Here is a 16,491-nt window from a genome sequence, read left to right as displayed (position 1 = left end):
AAAGATCTTAGAGGAGATAGTGCCTAGGTATGGGCTGCCAGTGACTATGGGCTCTGATAATGGACCTGCCTTTGTGAGCCAGATTGTACAAGGGCTGGCCCAAGCTCTGGGGACGAAATGGAAGTTACATTGCGAATATAATCCCCAGAGCTCAGGACAGGTTGAGAGAATGAATCGGACCCTAAAAGAAACTTTGACAAAGTTGGCAATAGAGACTGGCGGGGACTGGGTGACTCTCCTCCCCTTTGCACTCTTTCGGGCACGTAACACCCCTTATAAGCTGAATCTTACTCCTTTTGAGATTCTGTATGGAAGACCCCCTCCTGTGTATCCTATTTTCGAAGGAAAATGTCTGCCACCCCCTACTTTGGGACAATTCCAGCAAACTCTGATAGCATTAAGTAAGGTGCATAACCATGTTTGGAAATTGATTCGAGAGATACATGAGGGCCAAAACAAGAGGGCCCTCCCCTCACATAATATTAGCCCAGGTGATTGGGTTTGGGTAAAACGACACCAATCTAAAGTATTAGAACCTAGATGGAAAGGCCCTTATGTCGTTCTCCTTACCACTCCTACCGCTGTCAAGGTCGACGGGATTGGACCCTGGGTTCACTGCAATCACGTGCGGCAAGCCACATCGGAAGAACAGGAAAAAGCGCGAGCAGAATGGAAGGCGAGTCCTCACCCGTCAAATCCTTTGAAACTGAAACTCGTCCGCTGGGAGGCCTCCTAATTCTCCTGCTGATGGCAGCTCTCATCGACCCAGGAGCGACCAGTCATAACCCCCATCAACCTGCTAAGATCACATGGAAACTCAACGACGGGCAAACTCATGAGCTGCTCAATGAGACCTCAGGAATCCACCCTCCAAACACCTGGTGGCCGGACCTGAACTTCGACCTCTCAAGCCTCTTCGCAAAGCAGGACGGTCTCTATGATAAGTACTATAGGGATGGGATAAAAAACCATAGGTTGGGGGTTTGGGCTTGCCCGGGCTATGTAAAAAATAACTGGAAAACCTGTGGTGGCATAGAAAGCTATTATTGCAGGAGCTGGAGTTGTGTGACCTCTTGTGATGGACCCCAGAGGTGGGATGTCGGAAACAGAGATCTAGTTAGCTTCACCTTCAAGGACCGTAGACACCAGGGGCCTCAGGTACGAGTACGATTTAACCAGGAACGGGCGAAAAAAGAAAACCGCTGGACCTCAGGACTGACTTGGGGTTTTCAGCTTCACGTAAATTGGCCCGGCCCCTACCCAGGCGAGCTTTTAATCATTAAACAGGTTATTGAGCCGGTGCAGGTACATAGTTTAGGTCCCAATCTGGTCAGAGCATTACAGGGGCACAAGGCGACCCCCAAGCCAACCCCCTTCAGACCAAGCTTGCCAGGAACATTTAACATCTCCTCTACCCCGAGCCTCAGAGGCTAACTGACAGAAACCTCTGGCCCTCTGGCTGTTACCATTAGCTCAGCAATTCAGGACCCCCTATGGGCCTTAGTGAATGCAGCCTTTACGGTCTTAAACCATACCAACCCTAATGCAACCCAGTCCTGTTGGCTTTGTTATAATCTTCACCCCTCCTTCTATGAGGCCATAGGCCTCAATGTCTCTTACCACTTATCTTCAGGCCAGAACCCACCCCCATGCCGATGGGAAGAACGCAAGGTTGGCCTCACAATGAACGAAGTTTGGGGACAGGGACTCTGTTTGGGCACAGTGCCACGTGATAAAACTTCCCTCTGTGCCCGGACTATTAGTAACCTACGCTTATATGGCAAAAATTGGATTGTGCCAGAGGTTGGGGGCTGGTGGATTTGTTCACATACTGGGCTAACCCCATGTTTAAATGTGAAGGTTTTTAACCAGAGTCAAGAATTCTGTGTCCTGGTTGCTGTAATGCCAAAAATCTTATACCACTCTGAAGAGGTTATGTACTCACATTGGGACCGAGAATTGCTAAGACAAAAGAGAGAGCCAATCAGTGCGATCACCATGGCAGCCTTGTTCAGTCTTGGGCTGGCAGGAGCAGGGACAGGAATAGCTTCACTATCTCTGCAAGGCCAAGGGTTTTCTTCCCTACGAGCCGCCATAGATGAAGATATAACTCGCATAGAAGAATCAATCAGCCACTTAGAGAAGTCTCTGACTTCCTTGTCTGAGGTGGTCTTGCAGAATAAGAGAGGATTAGACTTGATTTTTCTCCAACAGGGTGGGGTCTGCGCGGCTCTGGGAGAAGAATGTTGTTTCTATGCAGACCATACAGGAGTGGTAAGAGAATCTATGGCAAAAGTAAGAGAAGGGCTGGCGCAACGAAAGAGGGAACGGGAGGCCCAACAGGGATGGTTTGAGTCTTGGTTTCAACGCTCCCCCTGGCTGACCACCTTAGTTTCCACCCTCCTGGGCCCGCTCATAGTGCTATTATTAACACTTACATTTGGCCCTTGTATTTTAAATCGGCTAATGTCATTTATTAAAGAACGTCTAAATACCATTCAGATTATGGTATTGAGGCAGCAATATCAGATGGTAGCCCAGGATGAAGAGAAAGATTCCTCTACAGGAACAAGAGGACAGGGGGGAATGTGAGGCTGCCAGGGTTAATACCATGACGGGCGGCCTGGACCTAAGTTTTAGCTTCCCCCGAAATGGTAAGATTCCCTACCCCCATCAGGTAACCTGGAGCCAGCCAATCAATATGCGCCCAGTAAGAACAAAGGGAGAGCTGAAAAGCCCGCAAAAGTCTGTACCGATAGAATTACTTTGCAAACATGTAACCAATCCGCTTAAGCCAGCTACTAACCGCTTTTGCATATCTTATAAATCTGTGTAACAAGCTTGAGCTCGGCGCTTTCTGACCCTGCACCACTGTGATGTTTGTGGCAGAAGGCCCTGGCTCGAGAGAGTAATAAACTTCCCTTTTTGCGAGTTGCATTGTCTTGGAAGCCTTCTCTCTCTTCCCGCTCGGGGATTCGGACATCGGGCATAACAGTCATGGTTGGGATCTCGTGTGCTGGCTCCTGGCAGCAACCAGACTTTTCAAGTTTGGTTAATTATTTAATCTCTCTGAATCAAAGTTTTCTTATTTATACAATTGGAATTCCCCCATTCCTTATCATCCAACCTAGACTATTTCAATTACATCAAGAATTATAGAAACATTTTATACTCTGAAGCAATATTATTCAAATATCATTGCAAATAAAAGAAAAATAAGTTTTCATATTAGAAATTCCAACAAGACAATAAAAGAATTGGGGTATTCATATTATTAGCAAATATTTTCTCCCAAGCTGTGGGTTGTCTTTTTATTTTGTCTATGGTTTCCTTTCTGTGCAAGGGATTAGTCTCCAAAATCTACAAACATATCTTGTGGTTTAATATCATCAAAACAAACAACCCAATCAAAAAATGGGCAGAAAACCTAAATATACATTGCTACAAAGACATACAGATGGACAAGAAGAACATGAAAAGATGTCCAACATCACTAATTATTGTTGTTGTTCAGTAGCTAAGTCATGTCCAAATCTTTGAGACCCCATGAGCTGCTGCACGCCAGGCTTGTTTGTCCTTCACTATCTCTCAGAGTTTGCCCAAACATGTCTACTGAGTCAGTGATGCCATCCAACCATCTCATCCTCTGTTGCCCCTTTCTCCTCTCGCCTTCAATCTTTCCCAACATCAGGGTCTTTCCCAATGAGTCAGTTCTTCTCATCAGGTGGCCAAAGTACTGGAGCTTCAGCTTCAGCATTAGTCCTTCCAATGAGTATTCAGGGTTGATTTCCTTTAGAATTGACTGGTTTGATCTCCTTGCTGTCCAAGGGACTCTCAAGAGTCTTCTCCAGCACCACAATTTGAAGGCATCAATTCTTTGGCACTCAGCCTTCAGCAACTCTCACATCCATACATGACTACTAGAAAAACACTAACTCTGAATATGACTCAGTTCAGTTCAGTTCAGTCACTCAGTGATGTCCAACTCTTTGCAACCCCATGAACCGCAGCACTGCAGGCCTGCCTGCCTGTCCATCACCACCTCCCAGAGTTCACCCAAACTCATGTCAATTGAGTCGATGATGCCATCCAACCATCTCATCCTCTGTTGTCCCCTTCTCCTCCTCCCCTCAATCCTTCCCAGCATCAGGGTCTTTTCAAATGAGTCAACTCTTCGCATCCGGTGGCCAAAGTATTGGAGTTTCAGCTTCAACATCAGAATATGACTAGATGGACCTTTGTTGGCAAAGTGCTGCCTCTGCTTTTTATTATGCAGTCTAGGTTTGTCATAGCTTTTCTTCCAAGGAGCAAGTGTCTTTAATTTTGTGGCTGCAGTCACCATCCACAGTGATTTTAGACTCCAAGAAAATGAAATCTGAGTCTGTCTCCACATATTCCCCATCTATTTGCCATGAAGTGATTGGACCGGATGGCATAATCTTAGTTTTTTGAATGTTAAGTTTTAGGTCAGCTTTTTCACTCTCCTCTTTCATCATCATAAAGAGGCTTTTCAGTTCCTTCACTTTTGGTATCATCTGCATATCTGAGGCTGTTGATATTTCTCTGGACAATATTGATTTCAGCTTGTGATTCATCCAGCCTGGCGTTTTTCATGGTGTTCTCTGCATATAAATTAAATAAGCAGGGTGAGAATATACAGCCTTGAAGTACTCTTTTCCCAATTTTGAACCAGTCAGTTGTTCTATGTATCTGGAAGTTCTCATTCATTTACTATTGAAGCCGAGCTTGAAGGATTTAGAGCATGATCTTGCTGGCATGTGAAATGAGTGCAATTATATGGTATTTGAACATCCTTTGGCATTGCCTTTCTTTGGGATTGGAATGAAAACTGACCTTTTCCAGTCCTGTGGCCACTGCTGAGTTTTCTAAATTTGCTGGCATAATTAGTGCAGCACCTTAACAGCGTCATATTTTAAGATTTTATCAAATTCCTGTCCCCAGTAAACTGAATCTCAGTTTGTAATATGAACTATGATAGATAGATGGCTGTGGGATAACATGGCTGCAGCTGCCTGAAGAGGCATTGGTGGTCTAGGAAATGACGCTAATTATTATAGAAAAACAAATCAAAACTATTGATAAAATGAGATATCACCTCACAATGGTCAAAATGACTATCATCAAAAAATGCACAAACAAATGCTGTAGAGGATGAGAGAAGGGAACGCTCATACACCGTTGGTGGGAGTGTATGTTGGTACAGGCCCTACAGAGAACAATATGGAGGTTCCTTAAAAATCTACAAGTAGAGCTATTACATGACCCTGCAGTCTCACTCCTGGGTATTTATCTGGAGAAAACACATGATCTGAAAGGATACATGCACCCCAGTGTTCATTGTAGTACTGTTTCCAATAGCCAAGACAAGGAAGCAACCTAAATGTCTATTGACAGAGGAATGGATAATGAAGATGTGGTACATTTATGCAATGCAATATTGCTCAAGCATTTAAAAGAATAAAATAGTTCCATTTGCAGCAACTTGGATGGACCAAGAGACTGTCATACTGAATAAAGCCAGGGAAAGAGAAATAGGTGATATGACTTATATGCAGAATCTAAAAGAAATGATAGAAATGGACTTGTTTACAAAACAGAAACAGACTCAAAAACTTAGAGAATGAACTCACAGTTTCCAATGGAGACAGGTAGGTGGAAGAGATGACTAGGGAGTATGGCATTGCCATGTGCACACTGCTATATTTAAAATGGATAACCAAAAAGCACCTACTGTATGGCACAGGGAATTCAGCTCAATATTATGTAAATAATGACTGAAATGGGAAAAGAATTTGAAAAAGTATAGATACATGTATATATGTATAACTGTATCACTTTGCTATACATCTGGAACTATCATAACACTGCTAATCAATAATACTTCAGTATAAAATAAAAAGTTAAAAATGGGATATTCAAACATATACAGTTCCTTCAGATTTAAAAAATATATGTATCCTGTTTCACTTGAATTCTAGACAGTTTTATTGTATAAATCTTATCAATTTAGAAATACAGGATTTTTTTTTCATTTATTTTATTAGTTGGAGGCTAATTACTTTACAATATTGTGGTAGTTTTTGTCATACATTGACATGAATCAGCCATGGGTTTACATGTATTCCCCATCCTGATTCCCCCTCCCTCCTCCCTCTCCACCCCATTCCCCTGGGTCTTCCCAGTGCACCAGGCCCTAGCACTTGTCTCATGTATCCAGCCTGGGCTGGTGATCTGTTTCACCCTAGATAATATACATGTTTTGATGCTGTTCCCTCGAAATATCCCCCCTTTACCTTCTCCCACAGATTCCAAAATTCTGTTCTGTACATCTGTGTCTCTTTTTCTGTTTTGCATATAGGGTTATCATTACCATCTTTTAAAATTCCATATATATGTGTTAGTATGCTGTATTGGTCTTTATCTTTCTGGCTTACTTCACTCTGTATAATGGGCTCCAGTTTCATCCATCTCATTAGAACTGATTCAAATGAATTCTTTTTAATGGCTGAGTAATATTGCATGGTGTATATGTACCACAGCTTCCTTACCCATTCGTCTGCTGATGGGCATCTAGGTTGCTTCCATGTCCTGGCTATTCTAAACAGTGCTGTGATGAACATTGGGGTGCACGTGTCTCTTTCAGATCTGGTTTCCTCAGTGTGTATGCCCAGGAGTGGGATTGCTGGGTCATATGGCAGTTCTAATTCCAGTTTTTTAAGAAATCTCCACACTGCTCAACATCACTCATTATCAGAGAAATGCAAATCAAAACCACAATGAGGTACCATTACACGCCAGTCAGGATGGCTGCTATCCAAAAGTCTACAAGTAATAAATGCTGGAGAGGGTGTGGAGAAAAGGGAACCCTCCTACACTGTTGCTGGGAATGCAAACTAGTACAGCCGCTATGGAGAAATACAGGATCTTATGTAGCACTTTTCTTGTGGTCCAGAAAACAGTGTATCAGTTAAATAAAGTTAATGGCAGAGATTTGGAAACAGATCTAGAATTTAGCAAATAATATTTTTCTGATATTAGCTAAATATATTATAGTACTCATTTCACAATATATATAAGCTAAGTCGTTTTGCTGTACACATAAACTCATACAGTGCTATATGTCAATTATACTTCAATAAAACTGAAACCAAGATTTTGTATCAGTCTATGTCTTATATGAAGTCAATGATATTATCTTGCATTCATAATTGCTTCTATTAAGATTTACTTATGAATCTGTAAGACACTGGCTATTGCTGTAAACATTACTTCCTATTGTGATTTAAAAAAATGTGTTTTCCATGCTCTTTTTAGCTCCTCTTGTATAGACTGAACTTTCTCTAATACGTCACACAAATTATATTCTGATTCTAAGGGAGATAACATAGTTCCATGTTTAGATATAAAATATCCTTGTTAATACTATGCATGAGCATTACATTTTGCCTATGATCTGCTTCCATTCAATTTTCTTAAAGCTAATTTCAGAATCATTTTCCCATAAAGATTTAATTGGGAGTGTCTCTTCACTACAGATCTAATTATTTCCTACTATACCATGAACATGACATACTTCGGGCCTCATATACCCTAAAGGATTTCAATTAATTCAAGCTATTGTGAAACATTAGGAAAATAATTCCTAGCCATTGTGCAATATGCCTAATTTGTATATATCTAAAGAAATGTGATCTAACGTAATCATATTCTACTGGAGGCCAAAAAAAGGACATAAATGTGTTATTGAAAGGCAAATCTTATATGACTGAATTTTTTTTTCCTTCAGAGCAGTTTCTTCAATAATTATCAGAAAGGAGGATTAATCCATTTTCTTACGCATAAGGGGAAATGACTAATCTTTCAACTCTAGCAAATAACAGATGCATTTTAATAAGATTTTTAAAAATCTGAAATTAGCATAACATAAAAAAGAAAGTAGACATTTTATCAGTAACTAAATGTAATAATTTATTAATGAGAATGTACATTTTTCTAAACATTACTAATTTTCTAAATAAATCAATAACTCAGTAAATAAATTAACATAGTACAATAGATTAACCTTTTTGAAATCTTTATTTACTGAAACTTGCTGAATTTTCAAGATATAATTGAATCAATATGTAGAATAATGATTGAGGGTATGTGAAAATATAGTTTCTAGAGTAAGACAAAACTGCTTCACTAGTTAAAAGATTTTGGGTAATGTTATAACATTCAAAGTCTTAATATCTTCTGTAAAATGCAAATTGAAATAATAACTTTTTCATTCCTTATTGTGTTCCTTATAATGATTAAATAACATAATGCATGTAAAGTTGTTTTGTTTTGTATTTTAAAGCACCTAGTATTTAAGTAATTGTGAAGTCAACCATGAGGAGCCTTCACTCCACACTCACCTATTCTAGAAATCCTAGTTTGGAGGAAGATTTGTACAAAGTAAGTACAACAGTATTAGCCCTTGCTTGACTGGTTCAAGTTAATCTAGTGCGGGCTTGAAAGATTTGAAGTGATCCTCCAACTATTCCTCGATCATATGAACACCACAAGGCGCCATTTTCATTTGTCCTCAGCTCCAATGGTAAGTGGTGTTTAACCAGACTTTTAGGCACACCTGGCTGACAAACTCAGCTGTGAAATTTCTACTCAATCGTCGTCCAGCTGTACCTCATCACCCTGTGCTCTGCTCATTATTACCTGGTCCCATAGCATTTCATCTTGAGGTTTAACATTCCTCTCCAGCAGGAAATTCTTCTCTAGAGTTAAATTCTCCAATACAGTTAAAGATCATTTACTCTCTTGTGTAAAATTGATATAGATAATATGATCAGCATTCTTGGCACAAGAAGTCTTTGAACATTTGTAGGGAAAGAGCAAATCAGACAAGATGGAGTGGTCATGCCCTCTCACCCTATGCCCTCCTCTCGTCCCACATTTTGTAAATAATGATTATGTAACAGCTGAGATCACTTACAGCACTGTGCATGCACCTCACAAGGTACCCTCTTGGCCGTGGGCTACTTTTGTTCTGAAAGCACATACAAGCTCCACCTGAGAAAGTTCTGAGGGCTACGTTAGGCTTTGTCATGGCAGTGAGGCTGTGTCCGCTAGGTCAACCACAAGAGGAGAGAATACAGCGTGTCCGTTGCTAAGGTTTCTGTGCCAGTCAGGAGAGAAGAAATGTGGTTGCAATTCCTATGACTCCTGGAGTTTTCTTCCATCGTCCCTGCTCACTCCTGGCCTACTATGAGTTCAATGAACTGGGTATACAGTGAGAATAGCAAGACAATTGGCGTAGTCAGCAGGATCAGCAAGACAACTGTTTAAACCATCAGTAATGTGACAAGCAAACACATGCAGAACTCAGCCTTACGCAATTTTGGCATTGCTAAAAACACAAATGAGAATCTGACTTAGTAATTTTCAAAATTAAACCAAAAAAGATATCCAACCAGCATCTCTAACCTTTTTTAGTTAGGAAGTTTTAACTTATGCAAAATTTAAATCCCTTTCTCTACAACGTAAGCCTATTTTCTCTTGTTTTTCTTTCACTAGATAGAACAGCTACTCATTGTTGTACCCGTAGTTTACATCCTGCTGTAAGTTATTCCTCTTTTCTCAAAATCCTTTTTATCCTAGTCTTATATAAAAGCTAGCTGTCTTCTTTAAATGTGTGTATTTTTACAATAGCCTCCAAAATACACATGTGAGTCTGGATGCACTTTTCTTATTTAATAAAAACACTACAAGCAGATATAACCCTGTTCTTTCTCATCATATTTAGCTCATTATTATATATTGAAAATTATATGTACACGTATTCCTGCTTAATGTTTTGTGTTACACACTTCGTTTTGAGTAAATGTTCATCACAACTCTTATTTCTACCTTCCCCAATCATGTTTCCTTATATCATTTCAGGCCTATTTTACAACATATTATTAGCTTGATTAATTTAATTCTCATAGATTAAAAACATTTCTTGATGTGTTTTCATATATCTCCTTTGGAATATGCTCTTTATTTAGTATTGAGAAAAAAGAGCAATTATATTTCATAATAGATACATGAAGTCCCCTTGTAACTCCAGCAGAATTGCAAATATCAAGATGTATTTCCACCTACTTAGACTTCCTTCATCCTTCTGACATCTGTTAACTTGTCCCACATCTGCCATGAACCCCATTTCCTGGATTTCATGTTGTTGACTTTATTTTTCTGAGAATTGTCTATGTTTCTTTTCATGAGTGATCAGAAGTCAAATTTGATCCATATTTGTCCCTTGAATTTGTCCTTTCTATCGAACATTGCTTTCTTACTCTGAGTCACTTGGAATCAGAATTGACATAAGTCAGGTGATAACTCACTTAATCAGTATCAACATAGAAAAGCAGAAACACTCATTTTTCTTTTTATCTCTTCTCTTATGCTAATCTTCCTTAACTTAGAAAGCATCGCCCTTCTTTTATCACCTCTCCAATCAAAGCTCTCAGTATTATTTTCTATTCTACACTGTGCTTTATTACTAAATCCAGCTACACGCCTAATGCCATTTTGCTGTTTTATTCAAATGCTTACATTTTTCCTCTTTTCTTGCAATCTCTGTATTCCTAGTCTTGACACAGTTCTTTGGTTTTCCATATAAAGAAGAATACAATGGATATTAAAATATTAATTAATTTGTAGCACTCCTCTGAAAGTATTAATTTTCAAATTGCTTATTTTTTACAATAAAATATAATTAATTTTTGAATATGACTTTTCAGCTTGAAGTTATATCCTTTTGCTACTGAGTCTTGAAAATAATGTCATCAGTGTAACTTATTTTCTGTACCATTTTTTTCACTAATGTTGAATTTTTTTTTAAGAACATCATTTCTACTGTGAAATAACATATATTACCTTTCTCTTTTATTCTTGTGTCTGTATTTACTTTAACCTTGATTATACACATAAACATAATCTCTGTTCACCATTTACATTTGTTGACTGAAGTTAATACATTGGTAGATTTTTATGACATGTTTGTAGAAACAATATTTTCTAAGTCCTCACATGTTTAACACTGGTTTTTCTATACTTAATATTTGAAGGCAGCTTGACAGACTAAAGATCACTGGCTTACACTATTTTCTAGAGTGTCTTGGTTATTTCACTTGATTTTCTACTGCATTAACTGATCTTTGTAAGTATCTCAGGCCAACATAATTTTTTATCCTTGAAAGTTACCTGAAAAATCTTTGAAAATAATATGTCTGAAGAGTCGTTAATATCTCTAAATGTATAAAGAATTCCTACAACTGAATAACAGAAAAAATCAGAAAACCTAATTAAAAATTGGCAATGAACTTAAATAACTTTCTCCAAAGAAGATATACCAATGGTCAATAAGCATAAGAAAAGATCTTCAATATTGCTAATCATCAGGAAAATGCAAATAAAAACTCTAGTGGCTCAGATGGTAAAGAGTCTGCCTGCAATGTAGACCTGGGTAATATCCCTGCTTTGGGAAGATCCCCTGGAGAAGGAAATGGCAACCCACTCCAGTATTCTTGCCTGGGAAATCCCATGGATAGATGAGCCTGGTGTGCTAGAGTCCAGGGGGCCACAAAGAGTCGGACACGACTGACTGACTAACAATTCTTTACAAGACTAGCAGGATTGTTCTAGAAAACCAAACCAAAACAAAAACAGAAAGTAACAAGTGTTGGTAAGGTTGCAGAGAAACTGGTACATTTCTGGTGGGAATGTAAAATGGTGCAACTTCTAGGGCAAACAATATAGTGATTCCTCAACAAATTAAAAATAGAATTAGTGCCTGATTCAGGAACTTTACATCTCAGTATATACCCTAAAGAAGTGAAAGCCAAGATTCAAACAAGATTTATACACCCATGTTTAGAGCAGCATTATTCACAATAGTCAAAAGGTGAAATCACCCCAAGCATTCATCAATTGATGAATGAATAAATAATACATATATACAATGGAACATTATTTAGTCTTAAAAAATAAGAACATTATGAAACATGAAGCAACATGGATGAACCTTGAAGACATTAACTAGGTGAAATAATCCAGTCACAAAAGGACAAATATAGTATAATTACACTTCTGTATGATAGTTAGAAAAGCTAACTTCGCAGAGACAGAAAGTAAAATGATGGTTGCCAGGGGAAGAGGAAAAGGTAACTGGAGGCTTATTGTTTAATGAGTACAGTTTCAATTTACAAGATAATGATTAAATATTATTCTAAAATACTATGAAACTCTGCAAAATAATGACAATAATCATTCCAATTTTGAACCATTATTATTGTGAGATTAAATTAGTTGAAACACTCAAAATGCTTGGGAAAAATCTGGCAAATGTTAAACATGCCATAACAGTAGATGATATTGTTTTATGTCAAGTTTGGAAGTAGAAAATAAATGGAAGATCAGGCCAGTCATATTTGAAATATAAAAGTAGAAATATCTTTAGACCTATAGAAAAGTGGATTCAATTTGGAAGACATGGCATATTTTGACTAGTAAATGAAAGTAAATTCAAAGCTATCAAAAATAGTATGGATTTCCTTAAAATAAATAATACTTGTACTAATAGCTAACTACATATATTAGTCTATTGTATGTAAGCAGTAAGGAAAAAGGGTAAATCAGGATGAGAAATCTTAGGGTATATGAAACTAGAGTGAGCTGTTATCAGTAAAATATTTTATTAAAATATTATTGATTGATGTTAATAAATTAGTTGGTTCAAAACTTATTTGGCTATTATTCCAGATTATACTAACAAGGAAGAAAAATAAAGGATCATTTCTGCATTCAATTTATGAAAATTATATATATGTAAATTAAAAATTAGTCATTTTTCTAATCAAGCAGAGGAGGATGAGAATAAAATAAGTATAAGCAATAGAATCAATGGAAAGAAAGGAGAGAACAAATCCACGAAGCAAATTAAAAAGCACTAAGTAAGATGATACAACTAAGTAATCACAGTAAATTTATGCAGATTAAATTTACATGTAAACGCTTGGAGATTAGTTTGTGTGTTCCTCTCTGTGTGTTTTTAATCAAGTTATATCTGCACTAGAGCAGCATAGAAAATAAAAGTGTTGGGAAAATTCCTGATGGAAACATTCATCAAAGAAAAGGTAGTCTACACTATGGTATTAATATTAGACAAAACACAATTTAAGCAAAAATGGACTGTCAAAAATAAAGTGAGACACTAAACATTAAAAAACAAAACAATAACAATCCAAAAATGAAAGAATATTTAGACTTCCTAAATGTATCCATGCAATGTCCTCTAAAGAAACAGCAGACAACTTTTATTTTAAATTTTTAAACATATTAGCTAATTAATAAGGGGAAAATAACTGATAAAGAGAAATAAATGAATATTATTCTAACCACAAAACCAGACTATGTCATACTGCAAAAAAACTCTAGTAACATTCCTGTTCTGATCTAGAACAAGAGTAAGATGCCAGATACTAATCCATGAAAAGGAAGACAATATCAAAGATATGTCAAATTTTACAAAACTCATCTATAAATTTTCTGTAGTTCTGATAGAAATCCATTAGATGATTTTTATAGAACTTGAAAAATGGATCCTAAAATTCATATTTTAAAAAAATGTGGAAAATACATATTGAACACATGAGAAGAAAGTTAGATTATCTTTGCCATGAATGTATGGAAGAATTTTTCTTTTAGCACAAAAGTTTTATGAAAACTAATAAAGAGGTAAAAAATAAATAAATAGGAAGAGCGGTAATCTGACTACACTTCATAAAAACAAAATTTCACAAGAATAAAAGGTGAGCAATGGAATAGAAATATTTGGATCCTGTCGGTAGGTGAATGGAAAACAAAGTGTCCTATATCTGTTCACTGAAATAACGTCAGCCAAAAGATGGAATTAACTGTTGATAGTTGCAACAGCACAGGTGATGCTCACAGTAATTATGTTGAGATAAAGAAGGAGAGCAAAATATAGAAGAGAATAAATACTGCCTGATTTAATTTTTATAAAGTTCTAGAAAACGCAAATTATTCTACAGTCACAGACCAATGGTAGTCTTAGGCAGGGGGCAGGGCAGGAGAGGCACAAAGGGAACTGGGTCACAAAGAAAGTTTAGAGGTTGATGAAGGTGCTTGTTGTGGGGATTATACATGTGTGTATACATGTATCTCAAAATTCATCAACTAACACTTCATATATGTGCATTTTAATGTATATCAGGTATATATCAATAAAACTATAATTAAGGGGAAAAAAAAAAACTGTGTACTCAATGTCAGTTAACTGTTAGCTTTAAATGCTCTATTTATTTTTTAAGTCCTGTGAAGGCAAAAGTCATCAGGTGACATGGAATTAGAGCTGCGAAGTTGCAAATTTTGAAAATTAAAACAAAGCAATAATTTTGTAAGAGGAAGGTTTGGATAATAGAAGAGAGGTTTTGAAAAATATTGATATATGTGAAAGAATGAAGAGGGAACAAAAGGCATGCAATTTCACCAGTTCATACATTAGGGAATTGACTAAAATTCTTAATTTTCTCACCTGAAAATGGAATAATACTACACTATACTTTTTGTTAAAATTAGTGAACATTTATTTATCTATTTAATATCTCTGTTACATTATAATAATGAATAACACAGCTTTTCACCATCTAATATGAACATGATATTTATATAAAAACATCTGTTATTTAATTGTTTATATAGGTCAGCCATTATGAATATCTCCTTGTTTAGAGTTACATTTATAAATTAAATTAATTTTACTGGTAAGGCAGTTTGATTTATAAGAGACTATGTGTTTCAATGCTCTTCATCATGCAAAAAAGTGAGCTTTAAACAGTTTTAATAATTCTTGCCCTATTAGTTAAGCTTGAAAGTAGTTTCCTTTGATCAGTAAGCTTTCCAAATAAAGTCATATTCTTTACCTCAAAAGTAGTTTTCTTCAATGAATTGTTAAGAAACTAGAATCTCACTTTATTAATTGGAGGGTCATTAGATTATTAAGCACATTGCTATCAGAACTATAGTCATGTATGGATGTGAGAGTTGGACTGTAAAGAAGGCTTAGTGCTGAGAAATTGATGCTTTTGAACTGTGGTGGAGCCTGATGGGCTACAGTCCATGTGGCTGCAAAAGAGTTGGACACAACTGAGTGACTAAACAACAACAAGAACACAAAAATTATCTTGAAAAAGGAGGGTGTGAACTAATTTCCATTTTAAGAGAATGATTCCGGCTACACCAGAGAAAACAGAATGTAGGGGTAGAGGAATGGAAGTAGGAAATCAAGAGGGTATTATAGTAATTTAAATAAGAGTGGAGGAGCCTGAGATCATCATGAATGCAATGAGAAGTTGGGATTCCTGACACACTTTGGGTATACAGATGTGTAGGATGTGGGGAAAGATCAGAATTAAGGATAAATCCACAAATTATAGCCCAAGAGGCTGTAGCATGATCGAGATGTTATTAATTGAGATGTAGAAGACTTTGGATTTATCAGGTCTTGGTAGGCACCCATCAGGAAAGCCAGCAAACTGCAAGCTTCCATCCTATGGAGTCAGTGCTAAGTGCCTTACAAGGAACCAGTTAACAGGTATAGAAGAGAAAACAAGGCATAATTCCAGCCTCCCTGAGAATTCCAGCCAAGTGGGCTATAGGCCGATTAATTATCAGATTGGGCACTCTCTAACCTAAAAGGAAATTGTCTGTGAGGGGCTTGTGCATACCTTCCTTAACATCCCCAAATCTTGGAATATGAAAATGTGAAGGGTAAAATGTGAGTTGTTTAAAATAAATTAGCTCTCTTGACCTGAAAATGTAGCATAATTCTGATGTAACAGAATTCATGACTAATAGTAAACAAGAAGGTGTAATATGAAGTTAACAGAATAAAATTCCCCAAGTGCTTTGTGTCCTTTATTTTATATATTCAAGTATTAGAGCTAAAGATATCATTTCCCAAGCCAGGCTGCACACTGAGCTGACATTGACCTCATCTTTGCAATTAGGCTGGAGGCGCTCCATTCTGGCAACATCGTGGCAGTGTATTGGCAACAGGTTGGACTCCGCTACCTCAGGTACTCCCAGATCTGTGCAAAAGCCATGAGAGATACACTGAAGACAGAATTCAAAGCAAATGCTGAGAAGACTTCTGGCAGCAGCATAAAAGTTGTAAAAGTCAAAAAGGAATCATCTGCCCTGACTTAACTTGGATGCTATGTTTTCAAAGTGAAGATGTGTAAACACATGTTATGGCAGATTGAAAATTGTCTCACTTCATGGGGGGAAAAAATACCTGTCTTTTTCATAGACTGACATTGCCAGTAATTTGAAGTATGGCTCAAAAATATATCATTTCACAAATGTTTAAATAAATGCATGATATAAGAAAATATAATAATAAGTGAAATTAAGATTTTAAGA

At 37.1% G+C, this 16,491-nt stretch overlaps 1 protein-coding gene across 1 annotated transcript; it reads left to right on the top strand.

The window, feature by feature from the left end:
- The first annotated feature begins 8,394 nt into the window (after positions 1 to 8,394).
- Positions 8,395 to 16,275, top strand: LOC122676775 (ATP synthase subunit epsilon, mitochondrial-like). Its single transcript, XM_043876354.1, has 3 exons — positions 8,395 to 8,460; positions 9,577 to 9,620; positions 16,077 to 16,275. Exons 1-3 carry the CDS (start codon positions 8,395 to 8,397, stop codon positions 16,273 to 16,275), a joined length of 309 nt encoding a protein of 102 aa, XP_043732289.1.
- Positions 16,276 to 16,491: the final 216 nt, after the last annotated feature.

Source organism: Cervus elaphus, chromosome 20, assembly GCF_910594005.1.
Source record: "Cervus elaphus chromosome 20, mCerEla1.1, whole genome shotgun sequence".
In the NCBI taxonomy this organism is placed as follows: domain Eukaryota; kingdom Metazoa; phylum Chordata; class Mammalia; order Artiodactyla; family Cervidae; genus Cervus; species Cervus elaphus.
This window is presented reverse-complemented; position numbering and strand designations above follow the sequence as displayed.